The sequence below is a fragment of the Odocoileus virginianus genome, chromosome 32 (assembly GCF_023699985.2).
Source record: "Odocoileus virginianus isolate 20LAN1187 ecotype Illinois chromosome 32, Ovbor_1.2, whole genome shotgun sequence".
NCBI classification, from domain to species: Eukaryota; Metazoa; Chordata; class Mammalia; order Artiodactyla; family Cervidae; genus Odocoileus; species Odocoileus virginianus.
The window spans coordinates 34,832,599-34,855,512 of record NC_069705.1 but is presented as its reverse complement, the minus strand read 5'-3'; the positions used below and the strand labels follow the sequence as shown (position 1 = coordinate 34,855,512).

Here is a 22,914-nt window from a genome sequence, read left to right as displayed (position 1 = left end):
TTGGTCTTTAGGACCAGCATGAACATTTCCTTTCCATTTATGATTATCTTCAGTTCCAAGGCACAAAGTGCTTTTGAAGAACTGTTATATTTCATTTCATTATAAAAAGTAATAGCTCTATGATAAAGGATTAACCTGATTCTACAGATAAGGAATGTGAAGCTCAAGTGAGTTTAAGTAATTAAGTTGCCCAGTATCACATGACTAGGAAGGGATGAACCAGGTTTAATCTCCCTTCTTTCAAACTCCAAAGCCTGACACTTTTAACCATAGTTCCCCTCAGTTATAAAAGTTCAGTAGGAAAATGCTAATTCATTTTGGCAAAAATACCATACTGCTCAGCATATAGTGGTGACTACATATTAATCAGAGAAGTGAGACCTTAAGTTTTTGGCTGTATCTGCCACCATTTCTACTTTTGTTCAGTTTAGCCAGTTGGCTTACCTACTTTGGTAATGCTAATGGCTTCCATTAGCATGAAATGGAATCCATGCTTCCACGAAGCATGGATGCTTCATCAGTGGATGAACAATTAATAATATCACTTGGAAGCAATCCCTCAACATTACTATATTTAATACTTTGACATAAAAAGGTGTTAAAAGTTGGAATAGGTCTTTATGATTTGGAATCAAGAATCTGCTTCTATGGGAACTGGCTTTGAAAATCGATATGAAAATCAGTATGGAATTAATAATCCCTTTATCACTGGGAATATTCTAAATATTTTGCCATAGCTTCACTTTATGGACCCTTGATCTAAAGAAATAATAATCTTTGTAAATATGAAGGGTCTTTGCATTTTAGAGGGTCATTGAATCCATAGTGCTAGTTGCAATCATGTCTGACTCTTTTGAGATCCCGCCAGGCTCCTCTGTCCATGGAATTCTCCAGGCGAGAGTACTAGAGTGGGTTGCCATTCCCATCTCCAGGGGATCTTCCCGACCTAGGGATTGAACCCGGGTCCCCCACACTGTGGGCACATTCTTTACTGACTGAACCACCAGGGAGGCCCTATAGTAAATTTCATCAAAATGTGGTAGGTTGTCACAGATCTTTGGGTAAATCACTACTTTAATAGGTGATCCCATGTTTCCTAGACCTTTGTGCCTGAGCATTAAAGCTATTTAAAGGTTTCTGCTACTGGCTTGAAATCATTAGTTTTCATGAGGCAGCAGTTGAAAAATAATAACTGCATATGATCTTCTTTTTATTGCAATAAACATGAAAAAGTACAAAGGAGAGTTGAATACTAATTGGGCATTTAAAATAAATGATTGAAACTCCAGATAATCATTGTATCAAAAAAAGAATCTCACCTGTGTAGCTACTGTTGTAATGAATCAGCTACTGTGGCCTGTAGTCCTCCTCTTGGCTCAAGTTTGAAGTTCATGGAGAACATGTTCTAAGGCATGTCTCCTTGTGACAAGTGACCCCCATTTTGAAGAAGAAAGCCTAGCCATAGAAGCCCAGCATTTTCTAGTTGTGCATGCACTATATTACTTCTGAGTTTTGATCCACTGTCTTGTCAGCATAAAATTATGCAACTCTGTAAGCACATTGCATAAAACTGCTGGAGCTTTTGGAACCTTATGGTAAGAAACAACCTTGGAGTATAAATGAACATGTCTGCTTAATGAGCTGTGAAGAGTCAATCCTTCGATTTTAATTGTTGGGTGGATACAATATTTTGGTGAAATCAGTGTGTAATCTGCATATGTTTTCAGTTTCCTTTCACAAAAACAGAATATGAAACAGTTTATAAGCATTCATTTCATTTGAAACATGATCCTCTGGCTACTCTCCCTCTCCTTAAGATTTGATATATGTATGTAGTATGCTAGTTATTCTTACTCGTCTTGATATACCCTTCACAGTGTCTCAGAGTTATTTAGTAAACATTTGAATGGATGGAGATATGCCCTTCACAGTGTCTCAGAGTTATTTAGTAAACATTTGAATGGATGGAGAGGAGCAAAGTTTTAAATAGTGCAAAAATAGTTTTGATGAAAGATTTAAAAATAAATTCAGTTTGGAATCTTTCTCTATAAGTGTGTATTTTGTTATGCATGTTAAATGGAAATTTCTATTACAAGAAAATAATGAAGCCATATAATAAAAGTTTTCCTCCCTCCTTTGGAGGAAGTGGAAATCATAATTCATTTTATTGCCATTATATGAAGGAATGAGCTAATCCACAAAGATTCATTTTCTAGCTAAATGAAGCTTATTCGTTTAAATCTAAAAAGAGGTTTTTTAACTTGTATAGAACATGCATAATAGTATTTGCTTACATTCTTCCATGGATCCGGGTAATGGTTTCATCTTAATGACTCAGGATCATTACTACCAGCATTCAGCATTACATGGAGTCATAGAGCAAGAGTGAACCGAGAGAGAACAGTTAAGGAAACTCAGGGAGATGATTCTCCACAGCCACTGGAGCTTTTAGTGAACCCTAAAGTGTTGGGGATGATGTAGAGAAAACGTCTGATCATCTTGATTTTTGAGTTCCAGCTCCTTTGTTGCTTATACTCACATCTTTGCCTGTTTGGTCAGAATCAGATTATAGGACACATAAAACTCTTAGCTTAGTGCCTAGCAAAGTAAGAAGTAGTGGTAGTGTTAGTCACTCAGTTGTGTCCAACTCTTTGTGACTCCATGGACTGTAGCCTGCCAGGCTCCTCCATCCATGGGATTCTCCAGGCAGGAGTACTGGAATGCATTGCCATTCCCTTCTCCAGGGATCTTCCCGACCCAGGGATCGAACCTGGGTTTCCTGCTTTGCAGGCAGTTTCTTTACTGTCTGAGCTGCAGTAAACGTCCTTGTAATTGTTTGTTCCTTTTTCTCCCAGATCAGGGCTTTCTCACCAGACCCACCTATCTGATGATGACTTTGTAAAGGGGTGTAATCTTTTGGTGTAATCATATTGTGTATAAAACATTTAGCCTCTGAGTAAGTGCTTACAGCCTCTGCCCTTACAAAATTGTAGAACAGGTTTTTATGTAAAGACCTCTCTTGCTAAAATTAGGTTTTTTTTGATGGTTTAAATTGATAGATAAGTGGCTTGTGATTACTAAAAGTATTGTTGTATTGGGGGTAAAAATTATGTGGGGGACAAAAAGGAGAGACTGTCAATGTAAATAGGGTATATTTTTCCTCTCTAGGGGAAATATGTAATTGTGCTACAGTTAAACCATTTATCTGTGGAAAAGTCTTATTCTGTTCTAAAAGTTCATCTTCCTTGTTCACCCATGGATAGGCAGGATAAATGGTAATCAGCACAATAAATCACGTGCTGTCTCCAAAGATATATGTTGTTTTGATGATTTCCTATTATCAAGCCACTTGAAAATGGAAAGGTGAACCCTTCTCAATCATACTTAAAATTGTGGCAAAGGAGATTTTCTCTTATTTCAGGGGGAATAAAAAGAATGAAATGTTCAGATAATATAGTAACAAGTTTATAAGGGTCAAAATGAGAAAGTCAGGTGTATGTTGGACAATTGTGTATAGTTACAGAAAAAATAATAGGCTTGTGGAAATTAATTTTTGATTTTGCATGGGCTGCTGAATCTTGCATGAAGAGGTGATAACCCCAGGTTCTGCAGTAGGACAAGTGAATCTCTTCTAATTCTTGGGCTTATTGCAAAAACCTTGCCCCATTTGTACATAAGAGCTCTCAAAATAAATGGAACATACCATCACTGGTACGTAAGAATTTCTCCCTCAAATGGTGTTTTCAAAGAAAAAAGCAGTTAAAAATGTATTCAGGTGCTTGAGATGGTCAATTATAAGTTGAAATTTTTATTTTGAAATTTTTAATTTTTATTTTACTTTTATTTTATATCCTCTAGAGCAGATTATTTTAGAAATGATAGTGTACTGGGGATCAGGTGATTTGGGTCAAATGCCCAATAGACAATTGGATAAAAGATCTTTTTGTATCATCTCCCTAAAAACCCAAATAAGATTTTTAAAGCAGCCATTTAAATGCTAAGTAAAAGGAGATCAGTCCTGGGTGTTCATTGGAAGGACTGATGCTGAAGCTGAAACTCCAATACTTTGGCCACCTCATGCAAAGAGTTGACTCATTGGAAAAGACCCTGATGCTGGGAGGGATTAGGGGCAGGAGGAGAAGGGGACAAAAGAGGATGAGATGGCTGGATGGCATCACCGACCCGATGGGCGTGAGTTTGAGTAAACTCCAGGAGTTGGTGATGGACAGGGAGGTCTGGCGTGCTGCGATTCATGGGGTCGCAAAGAGTCGGACACGACTGAGTGACTGGACTGAACTGAACTGAACTGAACTGAAACATCTTAAGTAAAAACCAGGGCAAGCTGGGGCTGGTTGCTGAAATCCTAAACCTTCCTGTAAAGTTCTTTTTACTTAATGGAAAATTATGATTAACTATAATATTTAACTATAATATTAACTATAATATTTTATAATTTTAATATATCACATTAACTATAATATTTAACGGAGAACTTGGTACTCCTATATTTAAGCCTCATTTCTTTGCAGATAATTAGAAAATAAGAGACTGGGATGTTAATAATTCTCAGAGGAGCTAAAACAGTTGGTGGAGCAGAAGTTTTTGCCAAGAAGCCTTGGGAAAGGTATAGCAAGATGGGGACGATGGGTGGGGAATATCGAGAGGGCAGGAGGGAGGGATCTGGCTCATCCCACAGATGTTTCCTGAGCTCCAGGCATCGTGTGAAGTGCCCGGGGATAAGGAAACACCATAGTCGCTGTCCACAGGAGCTCACAGATGAATAAGGGAGAAACACGAGTCACAGACACTAGTTCAGTTGGTAAGTGCCAGCACTAGGTTGTAAAAAGCCCTGTGCTGGGTTTGGCAGGTAGAAAGCCTCAAGATGATTATGTTTCCCAGGCAGGGAAATTCTAGTCCCAGCGAGTGTACATCGAGTGACAAATTGTGTGTGTGAGCAAGGAGGAGGCTGTGCTAACATGTCTTTTTAATTCCCAAGCACCTCATCAAGTATTAAAAAACTAACTCTGACACACAGTTGAGCCAAGGGCTCGAGGCGTCTGTAGCTGGAGCCGGCTATGCCACAGAAGTCATCGGATAGTGTCAAATCTGTGTGTTTCCACAGCTCCAGCCTCGCCACCTGTGATCGTCCCCCACCTGCCCCTGCTGACATCTGTATTGTCATAGTCACCTTCACCTTCATCAGGCCCAAAACATCTTTTTTCAGTATTTGTAGAGACTTTAATATCGTCCCTTTCCACATTCTGTTTTTGATGTCCTATTCTGTGTTATTTTTGATTATAGAGTAGAGTACAAAACCAGCACACCTGTGAAGATTTGGCTTCTGGTTCTTTGTGACTCTGTCCATCAGGACACCATGGTTCACTTCTCATGGACAGCTGTGTGAAGAGACTTACTGGTGTCATGCATTTCAAGTATATTGGCATTTGTGTTTTTTGACTCATCTTCTTATGTACAAGCAATTTAGTTCTAAGGGCACATACTCCTCTTTGTCTTGTTAATAAGTGGTCCAGGAACCCTAACATTTGGGAGGGCCTTCTGCTGAATCCTCCTTTGGCTGGGGAGACATTTCCCATGGTCACATTCATTAGACTTCCTAAAACCTCTGATGGTTGGCAGTAATTGGACAGCACATAGATACATACCCCAAGACATCCTGTGGTGTCTTAACAGATTAGTACTGTATGGAAAACCTCTTTTTTTAACCTGCCCCTCAATCTTGGTCTATAGGGCATTTCAGCTGTGCTCTCCATTAGCTACACATGGAACCAAACTTCTTCAGGACTGCAGGAACTAATAGGAGTATTTAGCACAGAATTAGAAATTTCCCAGGGAAAATATAGGATAAAAATCAGAATAAGCTAGGTTTAGATTTCTTCCTAATAGACATTATTCGAAACTCTGGCATTTAACTTGGAGCAAGAAAAAGGAAGGTTTTCATTAAGAACCCATACTTCCCCCCCCACCCCAGGGTTTTATGGTTTCTTTTAATTTATACCTTCTGAAATGGATGTTACAGTGGTTTAAGAATAAGTAGCACAAAACTTTTTGATATGAATTGTACTCACAGATTTTGTTTAGCCAATCGTAACAAAACCCAATGATGTATGACCGTTGAATCACACCTGGGTGCTTTAATACTGGGGCGGTTTTCGATGGCCCAGTCTAGTCGCTGAACAGCGGGCAGTTACCCTGCAGGGACGGAAGCTCCCCGGGAAATGGCCCGGTTCGGTTTTCAGATGTCTAGAATAAGGCCTAGCAGGGCCTCACGCACAGTACGAAGTCAACAGGCTTTCCTGAAATGAATGAATCCAGTTCAGCAGCCCTAAATGGTACATTTTTTATGTGGAGAGTGTGTGTCCAGATGCGTCCTGCCATCTTTATCCTTAGAGGATGTCAAAGTCGTGGACACAGCCAAGTGAGTGGCATGAACTATGGTAGCTGTTGACTGAGAATTTTAAACTACATGGTGTTAAGTTCTTGCAAAATGGTTAATTTAGTGCTGTGAGCAGACTTCCTGGGAGACATTAGGGACCCATTTACTATTTTATTAGATATGGTCACACCGCTGTCTATATCAAGGTTTTCTTTTCTGTCTGTGACAGGAGCCATTATAGAACTTGGTAAAGCCAGATCAAGGAGAGAAAAGGAGGTCTGAACACTGGGGTCATGGTGCACACAGGTGCTTAGGGAAACAAAGGGATGTGCACTCAACCTGAAACAGGGATAGACTCCCTTACAAGGGAGTCAGGCATAGGCTGTGAGGGTTCTGTATGTCCCAGAAAGGAAGTGTCCTAGGTTCAGGGCAGGGTGAAGGGTGTGCGGATTGGCATGGTGACCTTTTCCTGCATATTGGATAGATGACGGGTTTTAGATTTAACTTGTAAAGCTTAAAGGAAAATGCAAACACTGGGGTGACAGTCAGCACATTTTCTCCTAACCAAGAAGTGGGGGATGCTGCTGTGGTGTCCAGGGCTGTGCATGTGAAATGGGGCCAGATGCCCACCCAGCCTTCACTGGGAACCCTAATAGAAGTCAGAGGACTTCAGAGGACACAGTGAAAACGAGTTACTAGTAAAGAATACTGGGAGGGATAAGAGGCTATTGGCTCTAGAGTAACAGGAACACAGGCCCCTGAACCATTAATTTAGAAAATGAAGGTTTAAAAGATCATAAGATGTTATGGCAAAAATTCTGAAAAATATAAAACCTAGTCTATGTTGAAGCAAAGGTTATTCAAAACAGATCTATTTCTGCTCTATTAATCATCATCCTCAAAGTCTCTGGGCTAATTTATGAGAATTTTTAACTACTAATTGGTTGTCATGGAAACCCACCTCAAAACTGCTATCTTAATCTACACTTGGTTTGAAGTGTATGCAAGAGACAGCAAAAAGTCTTGTTCAGTAGAAAAGCATCAAATTCTTGGTGCTTCTCAGTTTAGGGTTCTAAGAGATTCATTTATAAAAATATGGCAAATGTGAAAGAATATTTTTCCCTCACTGAGTACTCAGGCTTGCTGTGCCAGTGCTTGATAACCACTGATTTGTGCCAGAGTTCATCCAACTCTTTGCGATCCCATGGACTGTAGCACCTCAGGCCTCCCAGTCCATCACCAACTCCTGGAGCTTGTTCAGACTCATGACCACTGAGTTGGTGATGCCATCCAACCATCTCATCCTGTAGTCCCCTTCTCCTCCTGCCTTCAATCTTTCCCAGCATCAGGGACTTTTCACATGAGTCAGTTCTTCCCATCAGGCGGTCAAAGTATTGGAGTTTCAGCTTCAGCATCAGTCCTTCCAATGAATATTTAGGACTGATTTCCTTTAGGATGGACTGGTTGGATCTCCGCAGTCCAGGGGATTCTCAAGAGTCTCCTCCAATACCACAGTTTAAAAGCGCCAATTCTTCAGCGCTCAGCTTTGTTTGTGGTCCAGCTCTCACATCCATACATAACTACTGGAAAAGCCATAGGTTTGACTAGATGACCTTTGTTGCAAAGTAATGTCTCTGCTTTTTAATATGCTGTCTAGGTTGCTCATAACTTCTTCCAAGGAGCAGGCATCTTTTGATTTCATTGCTGCAGTCACCACCTGCAGTGATTTTGGAGCCCAAGAAAATAAAGTCTGTCACTGTTTCTACTGTTTCACCATATATTTGCCATGAAGTGATGACACTTGATGCCATGATCTTTGTTTTTTGAATATTGAGTTTTAAGCTAGCTTTTTCACTCTCCTCTTTGACTTTCATCAAGAGGCTCTTCAGTTCCTCTTCGCTTTCTGCCACTAGAGTGGTATCATCTGCATATCTGAGGTTATTGATATTTCTCCCGCAGTCTTGGTTCCAGCTTGTACTTCATCCAGCCCAGCATTTTGCATGATGTACTCTGCATGGAAGTTAAATAAGCAGGGTGACAATATACAGCCTTGACGTACTCCTTTTCCAATTTGGAACCAGTCCATTGTTCCATGTCTGGTTCTAACTGTTGTTTCTTGACCTACTACAGATTTCTCAGGAGGCAGGTAAAGTGGTCTGGTATTCCCATCTCTTTAAGAAGTTCCACAGTTTCTCCTGATCCACACAGTCAGAGGCTTTGGCATAGTCAATGAAGCAGAAGTATATGTTTTTCTGGAACTCTCTTGCTTTTTCTGTGATCCAAAGGATGTTGGCAGACAATTTAATCTCTGGTTTTTCTTCCTTTTCTAAGGAAGTTTGAACATCTGGAAGTTCACGGTTCACGTTTGCTGAAGCCTGGCTTGGAGAATTTTGAGCATTACTTTGCTAGCATGTGAGATGAGTGCAATTGTGGGGTAGCTTGAGCATTCTTTGGCATTGCCTTTCTTTGGGACTGGAATGAAAACTGACCTTTTCCAGTCTTGTGGCCACTGCTGAGTTTTCCAAATTTGCAGGCATATTGAGTGCAGCATTTTAACAACATCATCTTTTAGGACTTGCAATAGCTCAGCTGGAATTCCATCACCTCCACTAGCTTTGTTTATAGTGATGCTTCCTAAGGGCCACTTGATGTGAGATTCCAGGATGTCTGGCTCTAGGTGAGCGATCACACCATTGTGGTTATATAGGTCATTAAGATCTTTCTTGTATAGTTCTTCTGTGTATTCTTGCTACCTTTGCTTAATATCTTCTGCTTCTGTTAGGTCCATACTGTTTCTGTCCTTTATTGTGCCCATCTTTGCATCAGGTGTTCCCTTGGTATCTCTAATTTTCTTGAAAAGATCTGTAGTCTTTCCCATTCTATTGTTTTCCTCTATTTCTTTGCATTGATCACATACTAAGGCTTTCTTATCTCTCCTTGCTATTCTTTGGAACTCTGCATTCAGATGGGTATTTCTTTCCTTTGCTCCTTTGCCTTTAGCTTCTCTTCCTTTTTCAGATATTTGTAAGGCCTCCTCAGTCAACCATTTTGCCTTTTTTCATTTCTTTTTCTTGGGTATGGTCTTGATCCCTGCCCTGCAATGTCATGAACCTCTGTCCATAGTTCTTTAGGGACTCTATCAGATCTAATCTCTTGAATCTATTTGTCACTTGCACTGTATAATCATAAGGGTTTTGATTTAGGTCATATCTGAATGGTCTAGTGGTTTCCCCTACTTTCTTCAATTTAAGTCTGAATTTGCCAATAAGGAGTTCATGAACTGAGCCACAGTCAGCTCTCAGTCTTATTTTTACTGACTGTATAGAGCTTCTCCATCTTTGGCTGCAAAGAATATAATCAGTCTGATTTTGGTATTGACCATCTGGTGATGTCCATGTGTAGAGTTGTCTCTTGTTTTGTTGGAAGAGGGTGTTTGCTATGACCATTGAGTTCTCTTGGCAAAACCCTATTAGCCTTTGCCCTGCTTCATTCCATACTTCAAGGCCAAATTTGCCTGTTACTCCAGGTATCTCTTGACTTTTTACTTTTGCATTCCAGTCCCCTGTAATGAAAAGGACATCTTTTTTTGATGTTAGTTCTAGAAGGTTTTGTCAATCAGCATAGAACCGTTCAACTTCAGCTTCTTCAGCATTACTGGTTGGGGTATAGACTTGGATTACTGTGTTATTGAATGGTTTGCCTTGAAAACAAGCAGATCGTTTTGTTGTTTTTTGAGATTGCACTCAAGTACTGCATTTTGGACTCTTTTGTTGACTATGGGGGCTACTCTATTTCTTCTGAGGGATTCTTGCCTACCGTAGTAGGTATACTGGTCATCTGAATTAAATTCACCCATTCAATTCTGTTTTAGGTCACTGATTCCTAAAATGTCCAGGTTTATGCTTGCCATCTTCTGTTTGATCACTTCCATTTACCTTGATTCATGGAGCTAACATTCTAGGTTCCTATGCAATATTGTTCTTTACAGCATCAGACTTTACTTCCATCACCGATCACATCCACAACTGGGTGTTGTTTTCGCTTTGGCTCTATCTCTTCATTGTTTCCAGAGTTATTTCTCCACTCTTCTCAAGTGGCATACTGTCTCATTTTGCTCATAGTATCTAAACTGTTTTATAATTTTATCATCACAGCATGCATACTGCTCAGCTTCAGAAGAAAGGTTTATCTCTGTCATCATTTTCTCTGTCATTATGATTTTTACTTCAAAGGCTAGTCAATTTATTTCTTTAAAAAAGAAAATGGTTATTTGGCATGGCTTCTCAGGTATATGTAAACTTAATGCATTCCTGCCCTTCACCCACAGGAGTCCTGATATTTTACGCCTGTAATTACCTTGGTCTTTTTTATAATGTTCGGTATATATGTTGTAATTCTGCCAGTATGTTGTTGGCTTTCCATGCTGATGGGGGAAGGTGTACTGGGTTTCTGTTTCCTTTATTCTGAACATTACGCTTGCGGAGCGGGAGAGGGGCAGCCCTGCGGCCAGATTCCCCTCCAGGGGGACTCCTGGCTCTGCCTGTGACCCTCCATGTCCCACAGAGCCATGAAAACCGGAGGCCTCATGTCTTAATGTCCAGTAAATGCCTTTCTGATAAAATCTGGCTCCTTACCTTTGGGGTTCTCTCTCACTTTTACTTGGCTTTTGCCCTCTTTTTTTTCCTTACTGGTTTATGAGTTCATCATCACAGGTCCAAATTTATTTTTTTACCAAAATATATTGTTTGCCTCTATTCTTTACCTAGGTTATTCTTTGCCACGTTTAGATGTTTTTATCTGAATGCTCTTCCAAGGACCTTGACTATACTTTGGAAACGGAAGACTCTGTGCCCTAGTTTTTAACTTTAAAACATTCATGTCATTTCCCTGTGCTTTCTTTTTTCATGCACAGAGCAGTATAGTCCTGGGAGAAATTCATTTTGATTCTGTGCCAATGACTTTTTTTTCCACTTTTTTTTTTTTCTTTAGGCCTCTCTCTTTAAATAACTGCCTAGTTATTTAACAAAATGTATGTAAACAGCTATTTACATTACTCAACTTATTTGAGATGATTCTTCTCATTGGGATGCACCTGAGCATAGAGTAATATAAAAATGTTAAGATTTAAATTATGATTTTTATTTCAAGTTTGTGTATTTACATGTGTTTATTTTCCCCTAGGCTGCTGCACTGAATAATAATAAAAATTCCAGTCAGAATTTCTTGAGACTGTTTAATGGACATGTTTACAGTGGTGTGGAAACTTTGGGGAAGGAGCTCTTCATGTACTTTGGGCCAAAAGCTTTACGGTAAGATAAACCTGTACAATACATCTGACCTCTCTATCTTTAAAGATCTGCAGAAGGCTTTTCTTGCAGTTTGCCGCTTGTCACATTTAATCACGGAGAAAGTACTCCATTTTTAAGAGAGCTCTACTACAAGAGGTTGAAATTTTTGAAATTATCGTGGAAAGCAGCGAGTAGAAGAATAAAGTGTGATGTCATCATTACTTGGAGAGCTAATCAATTTATTTATTTAAAAAAAAAAAAAAAGACAGTCAGGCAAGGTCTCCCAAAGGTTGTTAGAACAAGGCGTCTGTTTGGCTCATCTCCAGACGCCCTGTGGTGCCCTCTCCCACTCTTGTTTTTACCAAATGTTTATTGCATTAGTGCCATCATTTTCTTTATGACGCCTCCTAGTTTGATTGGAATGTCTCTCCAGATTTGTATATTTTTCTCTCTTCCTTCTTTCTCCAAAGGCTTGTACAGAAATGGAAACTGACCTGTACGTTTCAAAGACTTTCCACAGAAGTAACGAGTTCTCTGCTGTTTTACAGTTCTTATGGAAATTAGTTGCTAACTTACAGATTGACTTAGTGGTAAAGGTGTTGAAATGTATATAGTCATCTATCTGATTTTTGCAAAAAATATGAAAAGTCCTATGGAGTAAAATGTCTGTCAATTTTGTCTTCTTGTAGTTTAGCCTAAGCTATTGCAGACTGTAAACTTTAAACCGTTTAAAATTTTTCTTTTAGATTTTCACCTTCTTGAAAGTTCTGCTATTGGACCCCGTGAAGATGACTAGTGGTCATAGATAATATGACTACGTGATTGTTATTTATTGTATCTCATCTTTTGCTTGTTTCGAGTACTTCAGAGTTTACCTAGTTGCTTTTCCTTTGATGTGTTCTCTCATTGTCAGCAGCTGCTGTCCTTGGAGAGCACTGTCCCTTCATGGTTTTTCTTAGTCTGTAATTGATAACATCACATAACCTCCTAGTTCATGTAGGAGCAGGCTGCATTGTTGTGGTAGTAGATTGATTGATGTGATTGAAAATCCTTTGCTCTGAACAGAGAAGGACGCAATGGGATCCATGTGAGATAGTTGAAAACATTGATATGTTATTGATTCTCTGGTGTGAGGTGCAGATTTATTTCTGTAGAATGAGAGGGAGCTTTTCATCCTGTCTTCTCCACCAGACTGATAAGGGGAATCATTTCCCAGTGAAAGGCTGTCCGTAGGTGTTTGCTGAAGTTCTCAGCAAGCGCAGCCGTTTGGTCGAGCTCAGCGATGTGGGACCGTCCCTGGCAGGTGTGCGCCTCCGCGTACGGATGAGGAGCAGCGTGGTCCTTGTCTCTTTCCAGTTTCTGCAGCCTCAGATACTACTTGATGTAGTGATTCAAGGTCATTGGCAGATCAGCTGTTTGAATATGAAATGAGCAACCTAAAATCAACTGTATTCCCTTTCAGAGTTTAACACAAGTTACAGAAATGCTCTCCTGACCTAAGCTGCTCAGGAGGATGGATGACTGTGTCAGAGAAATGGGATCCTGTGTGGGGCTGCAGGTCTGTGAGTGTGAGACAGGAACGTTGTCTTCACTTCTGACCTGTTTTCTCCTCACCCGGCTGGTCTGCTCTTTCGAAAGCCTATAGCCAGAAACGTGCTTAATGATCACTTACAGTATTCCCTCCATAGGCAGCATCTCACAATTAAAGCTGCCCTTGGATTTTGGTGCATCTTATAGGTCAGGCTGTGAGTCTTCCTGGGATTCATTTGTTATCAAAGTGAAATACAGGCCTAGCCCTCTGGAGGAGAACCTGCTATGTAAGATCCAAGCTTCAGAAAGGTACAAACTAGGTACGGACTACTTCTGTTGCTAAAAGATGTATCTAAGTGCTCAAGCACTTGGAACAGTATCAGAAAATAATAAAAATGATTTAACATACATTTATTTTAGGAGTACAGTTGTGGTGTTATGTGTGACTAATACCTATACTGTTTCTAAACACTTTTCAGAAGCTTTTAATATGTAACGAAAAAAGTCATGTTTAACTTTTTGTTAAATATGTATCAATTACTCATTAGAGCAAACTAAGCATAATGAACAAATAAGAATAAATGTATACTTTCACAATCCCACTACTGAATAGAATATCTACTAACTGTGGGTGCATGTATTGCCAGTGCTATGTATGTACATATCTTAACTCTATTCACTCAGACACACCCACCCTTCAAGCTGCTATTTTCAATCAAAATGACACAGGTTATATTGTGGATTAACCTGTATCTAAATATATTTTTAAATGAGTATCTTTTCCAAAAAAAATTAGCTATTTCTAACTTGTGGTTTATATGACTAATTATTTGCAGTTACATACATACTCAGAGACCAAAAGCTGTATCTGAAATATTTTGGAGGTTTTGCCATTTTAGTGAAGCATTATGCATTATCAGTTTTGTAATTTAGTAATTTATTGGAGATATGCAAAAGATAATGTGACAGTTTTTTAGCTTGCTGGAAAATCTTTAAGGAATCCACGATAGGCTACATGTAAGAGGGTTTTACAGCTTAAATGTAGCTTTGTAATCTGTCGCGTGACATGTTAGGAAAAGCTGGAGTGTGATAAGGACCCCAAATCTTACACTTTAGAGTGGTAAATACCTACTGTTTGTCCAGTCTGCCCTCTTAACTTTTGGGGACAGCATTTCTTCTGGAAACTGATTATCTGATCACAGTAACTGGAGAGTTCAAGTTGAATTTAGCGTTTCTTTCCTAACATACTCTATTGGGTCAGTCTGAGTTCTTTTGTGAACATTCTCACCTGGAGTTGAGGAGAGTTAGCCTCTCTGTGATGGAGGGAATCTGGGATGCGATGTCTTAGTACTTGTATGGAGCCACTAGCTTGTCCAGAAAGATAAGGTGATGGAAAATACAGCCAGTTTCCATAAAACAGAGAGAGTTCCCAAGGCATCTTCATCCCTTATTCCCTCTGTCCCTGAGATCCAGCTATATTCCTGGCTCTCATGCACTTTGATTCTTCAGCCTTCCTAAGAGCCATGAGTTACAAAATATCCATTAATGCCTAAACTTTTTGAGTTGAGTCTGTGTCACTTGCAATCTAAGAAACCTGATCATTAAAATATCTATAGGTTGTTGTTCAGTTGTCAAGTTGTGTCTGGCTCTATGATCCCATGGACTTACAGCAAGCCAAGCTTCCCTGTCCTTCACTATCTCCCAGAGTTTTCTCAAACTCATGTGTATTGAGTTGGTGATGCCATCGAGCCATCTCATCCTCTATTATCCCCTTCTCCTCCTGCCCTCAGTATTCCCCAGCATCAAGGTCTTTTCCAGTGAGTCAGCTCTTCACAACAGGTAGCCAAAGTATTGGAGCTTCACCTTCAGCATCAGTCCTTCCAGTGAATATTCAGGGTTGATTTCTTTTAGGATTGACTGGTTTGATCTCCTTGCAGTCCAAGGTACTCTCAAGAGTCTCCTCCAGCACTGCAATTCGAGAGCATTAATTCTTCGGTGCTCAGCCTCTTTATGGCCCAACTCTCATGTTTGTACATAATTGCTGGAAAAACCATAGCTCTGACTATATGGGCCTTTGTTGGCAAAGTGATGTCTCTGCTTTTTATTATGCTGCATAGGTTTGTCATAGCTTTTCTTCCAAGGAGCAAGCATCTTTTGATTTCATGGTGCAATCACTGTCTACAGTGATTTAAGAGCCCCGAAAAATAAAATTTTCCACTGTCTTCATTATTTCCCCTTGTATTTGCCATGAAGTGATAGAACCAGATTCCATGATCTTAGCTTTTTGATTGTTGAGTTTTAAGTCAGGCTTTTCACTCTCCTCTTTAACCTTCAGCAGGGGCCTCTCAGTCCCTCTTCACTTTCTGCCATTAGGGTGGCATCATCTGCATATCTGAAGTTGTTGATATTTCTCCCAGCAATCTTAATTCCATCTTGTGAGTCATAGCCCGGCATTTCACCTGATGTATTCTGGATGTAAGTTAAATAAGCAGGATGACAATATACAGCCTTGATGTACCCCTTTCCCCATTTTGAACCGGTCCATTGATCCATGTCTGGTTCTAACTGTTGCATTTTGACCTGCATACAGGTTTCTTAGGAGACAGATCAGGTGGTCTGGTATTATTATCTCTTTAAGAGTTCTCCATAGTTTGTTTTGATCCACATAGTCAGAAGTTTTAGCCTAGTCAGTGAAGCAGAAGTAGATGTTTTTCTGAAATCATCTTTCTTTTTCTGTGATCCAATGAATGTTGGCAATTTGATCTCTAGCTCTTCTGCCTTTTCTAAATCCAGCTTGTACATCTGCAAGTTCTTAATTCATGAAAAATAAGGTTTTGAAGTAGTAACTTATTTTCTATTTTAGTTACCATAATGTTTATATGTGTAACTGGAGAAAATATACAATTTTCTTACCATCACTTCAACTTTTAGTTTGGACACAATTGTCATATTAAAATTTTGGTTGTAAGTTTCAGAAGCTCAACTTAATTTTAACAATTATTTGTTATAAGAATATGAGTGTCTTTTAATACCTGAAGATAATGGAGTCAGCTTTCAGGTAGAACTGGAAGCAAAGACTAAATGCTATGAAGACTCTGCATTCTGTGATTCTGTTCCTCTGAAATCCTCTACAGTCTGTGTCTCTGCAGACAGGCCTCCTTTGGCTATTCTGGTGCCTGGTGCCCTGTCGGTAATATCATAGACAGCTCCCAGCTCCCAGGCCTCCCAGTCCTAACAAGAAACTGATCTCTCTCTGTCCCAAAGAAGTTTGTCAGGAGAACTCTGATGAATCCAGCTTGACTCATGTGTCCATTCCTGAATCAGCTGTGTCTAAACTGGGATCAGAGGAAGGGACAGAGACTGCCCCTGGTGGGGCCTGGAGCCCACCGTGGGCAGGCAGTCATGTTATGCACAGTGAATGAGCTCAAGAAACCAGTTGAACTGTGGTGGAGGGAACTTGAGTTGTCAAGAAATAAGGATCTAATAACATTTTCCTAAACTAGGTTGATAACAATGAGGAATCTTGAAAACAAATCTGATTCTTGAATGCAAATACAATAAGGGTGTATGTCCCAGTTTATAAGACATCAGTATGACAATTGTAGTAACAATACAGGTATTTATTGCGCCTTGAAAATTTTCATGATACTGTTATGTTTTTCTTAGTTTTAGACAAAGGGTATGTAACAATAAATGCAAAATTTGTTGTTTTGTTGCAGCGTGGTTATCACAACATTTTGCTATTTCATAAAAGTTAGCTAAAATTTGTTAATTATAAGAAGTTATTTTTGTGCACATTTCTCCCTAAATAGATTTGTAAGACCAAAAAAAGGTATACATATGTGTATTTGATCTGGGGTTCTTACTGGGACTACTCCTGCCTTTGAATTGGATCTTAACCTTTGAGATTTTATATGTGGATGCAGTTTCATTATAGAAAATGATTTAGAATCCACTTTATGAGCTATTCAGCTGAAAAGATTTTCGGTATGATGGCTTCTGGGCATGACAGTTGTGCACCTTTCACTGGGGTTGAACCTCCATAAGCTAAAGTATAGAGTACTTACAGGCACACATTTTTCCTGTCAAGAACTATGGGGCATGTAAAATGCATATATGATTGATAGTAGGGCACACAGAGTTTAAAAATCCACATTTTTAAAGTTAGACTGGTTAACCTTGTACAATACTGTAACATGGTGCTTTGGAATTAGAAGCATAGAGCAGTAACATTTGCTGCCAAAAAAAGCCATATTTATTAACTCAACAAAGCTATAAGGAGAAGGATTTGAAAGGCAGAACACAATATTTCATCTTGAGAATCATTTCTGATCTTCATCATCAGAAGTCTCATAGAACCACTTTTTTTCTTTATTTTTTAACTGGACATGCTAATCAATCCTATAAAAACTGAAAGGCTATGAATTTTTCATCATTGCACTGTGGCTTTCAAGTTAACTGTAAATATTTATAAATCCCCTCTTCCCAATACATATGAAGGTAAAAGGAAACTAAAAAAATTGAAGACAATGGTATTTTGACTTGTTCTCTTTTCTTTTGATCTGAAAGATTTTGTAAAAAATTGTTTCGTTGTGTTATCCCAAAGCAGGGGAGGGGGTAAAAAAGAAAAAGTGTGTTAAGCTATATATCTCATTCTGGAATGGGTACATTTCCAATCCACTGTGGCTAGAACTAAGAAATGTTAGTGTTCGCGGCTTTGTAGAATTCATAAAAACACCCATTATAGGCAGTTTAAATTTAGCCTTATCTCACCCCAAGCCTTTGAATCTGAGAAAAGGCTGAGAAGACAGTAGACTGTTGTGTGAATAAAAGATGCTTCATCTGACAAGAAAGAGAACAGGGGGATATTTTGTTGGGATTATTGTCAGGGCCTTATTATTTCTCTAGGAACTTATTTTATTTGTGGATTGGAAAAATGATTGCCCTATCTTGTTTTATAAGGATGCAAAGGCATTAACCAAAAAAAAAAAAAAAAAAAAGTGATATTAGCTATTATTTTGTGCCCTTGAGTGTTTATTGTGACTGGTATTTGTTTGCTTATATTCCAATAAATGAAGAAACAAAAATTTAATGCACAAGATACTTTCTGCTGCTCAAAGATGGGTTTGATTTTATTCCAGGATTCATTTTGGAATGAAAGGCTCGCTTGTGATTAATCCACTTGAGTCTAAAAATAAGAATGGAGTTTCTCCTGTTTTTGAAGTACAGCTCACCAAAGATCTGATTTGTTTCTTTGACTCATCAGTAGAAATCAGGTAAAAAATTAAGTTAGAAAATGCTTCTGCTGCGAAACTAAAAAGTTGGCTCTGCAGCTGGATTTGGGATGTCACATGTGGAAGTGAAAAAATAAACACAAATTTTTAAAAAGTGGTTTATAATTGATAAAAAAATTATTTAAAAGAGTCTTCAAATAACATAGTTTGGTAGGATCTTCATTGTTTGGCTATATAACTTTTATATGCTGGTTAACATAATCTTTATATCAAAGATCATTTAAAATGACACTGGATTGTAACCAGGCACATGATTAATGTGTTGTCTATTCCTTTCTTTAGAAACTCAACAGAAAGCCAACAGAGAATAAGAGTGATGGAAGAATTAGATGTATGTTCACCTAGATTTAGTTTCTCCAGAGCAGAAAATGAAGTGAAAAAGCAGAAAGGACGGATGCTATGTGACGTGTTAATGGATCAGAAAGTGTTGCCTGGGGTGGGAAACATCATCAAAAATGAAGCTCTCTTTGACAGTGGTCTCCATCCCTCTGTCAAAGTAGGTTTTAGATATTTTTTAAATGACTTCTTTATTTTTAAATATTGTGAAGGGCTCAGCGAGGAACACTTAAATTTGGCCTGACATGTTTGGAGAGAATGGCAGTAGCACAGTCTCCCCAGCAGACTTCAGGGGGCCTTTGCCCGTGTCAGCTTCTCTGTGAGACCAACCCTGGCCACTCTTTTTAAAGCTGGGCATGCCCACTTCATCCCCCCAGTCTTCTGTAACTTGCTCTGCTTTTTTTTTCTCCATACCACTGATCACTTTCAAATACAGCCTGATGTTTACTTGTTACATATATAGTATGTAAGATCTCTTCTCTGCTAGAATACAGTCTCTTAGGAGGAAAGTGTCTGTTTGGTTCATTGATATATCTGAGCATCTAGATACAGTGTTTGGCACATGGAAGGCATTAAAGAAATATCTGGTGAATGTATGAAGGAACTGAGCTCACCAATTTCTCTTACTATCTGGCATATTAAATTCATACTCTGCACTCACTCAGGATAGCTATTTGTGACATTAGAAAATGCTGTTTTGATGGAATGGTAAGATTGGAAGTCAGGACGCAAAGGCTAAGAATAAGTGAATGGTGAGGAAATGGAAGCAAATTTTAGAGTAATTGTTAAGCTAGCTTAGATTGAAGCAAAAGGAAAATATTCAACTGCCAAAGGGAGATGTTGGCATAACTGGGTCTTTAGGTGATTTTTTCCTTGTTCTTCAACTGAAGTGATGTGAACTTATTTATATGTTGTGGGGTGGGAGGTGGGAACTGACAGAGAGGGAGAGGTCGAAAAAAAAAAAGAAAATGATGATTAATAGGGCCAAGTTGTAAGAAGGTCAGAGAGGTTAGAACTCAAATCCAGGTGGAAGGATACATACATTTTAGTTTCCAGGGAAGAAAGTTACATTAGGGCTTTTATCCAGACCCAAGTATTGTCTATTAACTAAACCATCTTTTACATATTTCCAAAGATAACTATTTATTTTATATGATTTCTTCCCAGTTAGGTTTTATGCAATCCAATCAGTAGGAAATTTTTCAAAGAAACTAGTTAATAATTGTTATAGATTCTGTTTGTTTTTTGACCCTTGGAACAAGCTAGTCAAATTTCTGTAATACAGAATAACAAAACAGAATTATAACAGGAATGAGTTTATGAGCTTTTTAAAATCACCTCAACGTCTATGGAAAATATTTTTGAAAAAAGAACTGAGTGTTGTTACCCAGAGCATTGTTATTACCTTTGATAAACTGGCAATTTACTTTTTATCACTTTGTATCCAGCCAGCCATTCATCTAGTAGGAGATCATTTGACCATAATGCCTGCAGGTTAAAAATTAATGATAAGCTACTAGCCCCCTAAAAGCATATGTACAATGATTGAAAAAGTATAGTTTAACATTTTAAGATATGACTGAACATAGTATGTAAGATGTGGTAAAAAATAAGTGAGTTTGAGAAGTATAATACATATGTTTTAACTTTAAATAAATGAAAAAATAGATGATATTTACTTTTAGAAGGATTTTGTTGATTAAACAGTTTTAGATTTTAGGCACTGATAAATTTATTTCCATTGCATAAAAATGTATTCATTACACAAAAGAGAGTCATCAGGAAGAATTTGTTCTGGAATTGCTGTTGAAACTACATGTGCCAAATGATAACTAATTCTACAAGGGAAACCCGGAGATTTATGCACAAAAAAAAATCTTCAGTAAAGTCTGTTTCTGAGTTCTTCCATGTATTAACAAGTACTTTAGTATTAATGTGTGTCTATAAATTCACTAAAAACTTGACAGTGACCTTGGTGGTCATCTACTCTTGTGCCTGTTTTTCCCTCCCCTCTTTCTTTGTGATCTTTTTTTTTTTTTTTCTTTTCCTCTTTATCTCCCACAAAACTTTTCAAGGTGGCTGTGACGGGCAATATTGGGGCTTTGAAGATGTCCAGTACAGAGAAGATATTCAATAAATACTTGAATTTAGGATTAAAGTTTATAAATAAGAATAGTATTTTTTCTTTTTCTTATAATTTTAACTTTTTCTAAAGTTGAGGTATAGTTAATTTACAATGTTATGTTAGTCTCATGTGTACAGCAAAGTGATTCAGTTATGTTGTTATTCAGTCGCCCAGTTGTGTCCGACTCTTTACGACCCTGTGGACTGCAGCATACCAGATCTCCCTGTCCCTCACCACCTCCTGGAGTTTGCCCAAGTTCATATCCATTGCATCAGTGATGCTGTTCAGCCATCTCAACCTCTGACACCCTCTTCTCCTTCTACCCTCAGTCTTTCCCAGCATCAGGGATTTTTCCAATGAGTCATCAGTTCACATCAGATAACCAAAATACTGAAGCTTCAGCTTCAGCATTAGTCCTTCCAGTGAATATTCAGGGTTGATTTCCTTTAGTATTGACTGGTGTGATTTCCTTGCTGTCCAAGGGACTTTTAGGAGTCTTCTCCAACACCACAGTTTGAAGGCATCAGTTCTTTGGCATTCTGCTTTCTTTATGGTCCAGATTTCACAACAGTACGTGACCACTGGGAAGACCATGGCCTTGACTATATGGACCTTTGTCGGCAGAGTAATGGCTCTGCTTTTCAATATACTGTCTAGTTTTATCATCACTTTCCTGCCAAGAAGCAGTCATCTGATTTCATGGCTGCAGTCACCGTCCACAGTGATTTTGGAGCCTAAGAAAAGGAAATTTGTCACTACTTCCACCTTTTCCCTTTCTATTTGCATGCAGTAATGGGGCTGGATGCCATGATCTTAGTTTTTTTAGTATTTAGTCTTAAGCCAGCTCTTTCACTCTCCTCCTTCACCCTCATCAAGAGGCTCTTTAGTTCCTCCCACATGTGAGGTTGTTGATGTTTCTCCTGCCTGTCTTGATTCCAGCTTGTAACTCGTCCAGCCTGGCATGTCTCTTGATGTGCTCAGCATACAGATTAAACAAGCAGGTGACAGCAGACAGCTCTGTCGTAGCCCTTTCTCAATCTTGAACCAATCGGTTGTTCCATACAGGTTCTAACCGTTGCTTCTTGACCTGCATACAGGTTTCTCAGGAAGCAAGTAAAATGGTCTGCTGTCACCATCTGTTTAAGAGCTTTCCATGGTTTGTCATGATCCACACAGTCAAAGGCTTTAGCCTAGTCAATGATACAAAGATAGATGTTTTTCCTTTTTTTTTTAGATAGATGTTTTCCTGATATTCCCTTGCTTTCTCTATGATCCAGCATATGTTGGCAATTTGGTCTCTAGTTCCTCTTCCTTTTCTAAACCCAGCTTGGACATCTGGAAGATCTTGGTTCACATAATGCTGAAGCCCAGCATGCAAGATTTTAAGCATGACCTTACTATCATGGGAGATGAGTGCAACTGTCCGATGGCTGGCGCATTCTTTGTTACTACCCTTCTTAGGAATTGGGATGAGGATTGACCTTTTCCAGTCCTGTGGCCACTGCTGGGTCTTCCAGATTTGCTGACATAATGAATGCAAAACCTTGATAGCATCCTTCTCTAGGGATTTGAGTAGTTCTGCTGGAATTTCATTGCATTTAGTAGCTTTATTGCATCAGTGCTTCTTAAGGCCCACTTGATTTCACACTCTAGAACATCTGACTTTGGGTAACTAACCACATCATCACAGTAATCTGGTTCATTAAGATCTTTTTTATACAGATCATCTCTTCTTGATCTCTTCAGCATCTACTAGGTCTTTACCATTTTTTTCCTTTATTGTGCCCATCTTTGGGTGGAATGTTCCTTTGATGTTTCCAGTTTTCCTAAAGAGATCTCTAGTCTTTCCCCTTTTGTTGTTTTCTTTTGCCTTGAAGAAGCCCTTCTTGTCTCTTCTAGCTATTCTTTGAAACTCTGCATTTAATTGGATGTACCTGTCCCTCTCTC

General features: G+C 38.8%; 1 protein-coding gene across 4 annotated transcripts in view; it reads left to right on the top strand.

Moving 5' to 3' along the window:
• NEIL3 (nei like DNA glycosylase 3) overlaps positions 1-22,914 on the top strand; it is a 78,210-nt gene that overhangs the window by 37,440 nt on the left and 17,856 nt on the right. For all 4 annotated transcript variants that reach the window (XM_070460112.1, XM_070460110.1, XM_070460109.1 and 1 more), the window contains exons 2-4: positions 11,576-11,703; positions 18,354-18,488; positions 18,789-19,002. In XM_070460112.1, coding sequence (XP_070316213.1) covers positions 11,678-11,703; positions 18,354-18,488; positions 18,789-19,002 — 375 coding nt within the window. In that variant the 5' untranslated portion in view covers positions 11,576-11,677. The remainder of the gene's footprint in view (positions 1-11,575; positions 11,704-18,353; positions 18,489-18,788; positions 19,003-22,914) is intronic.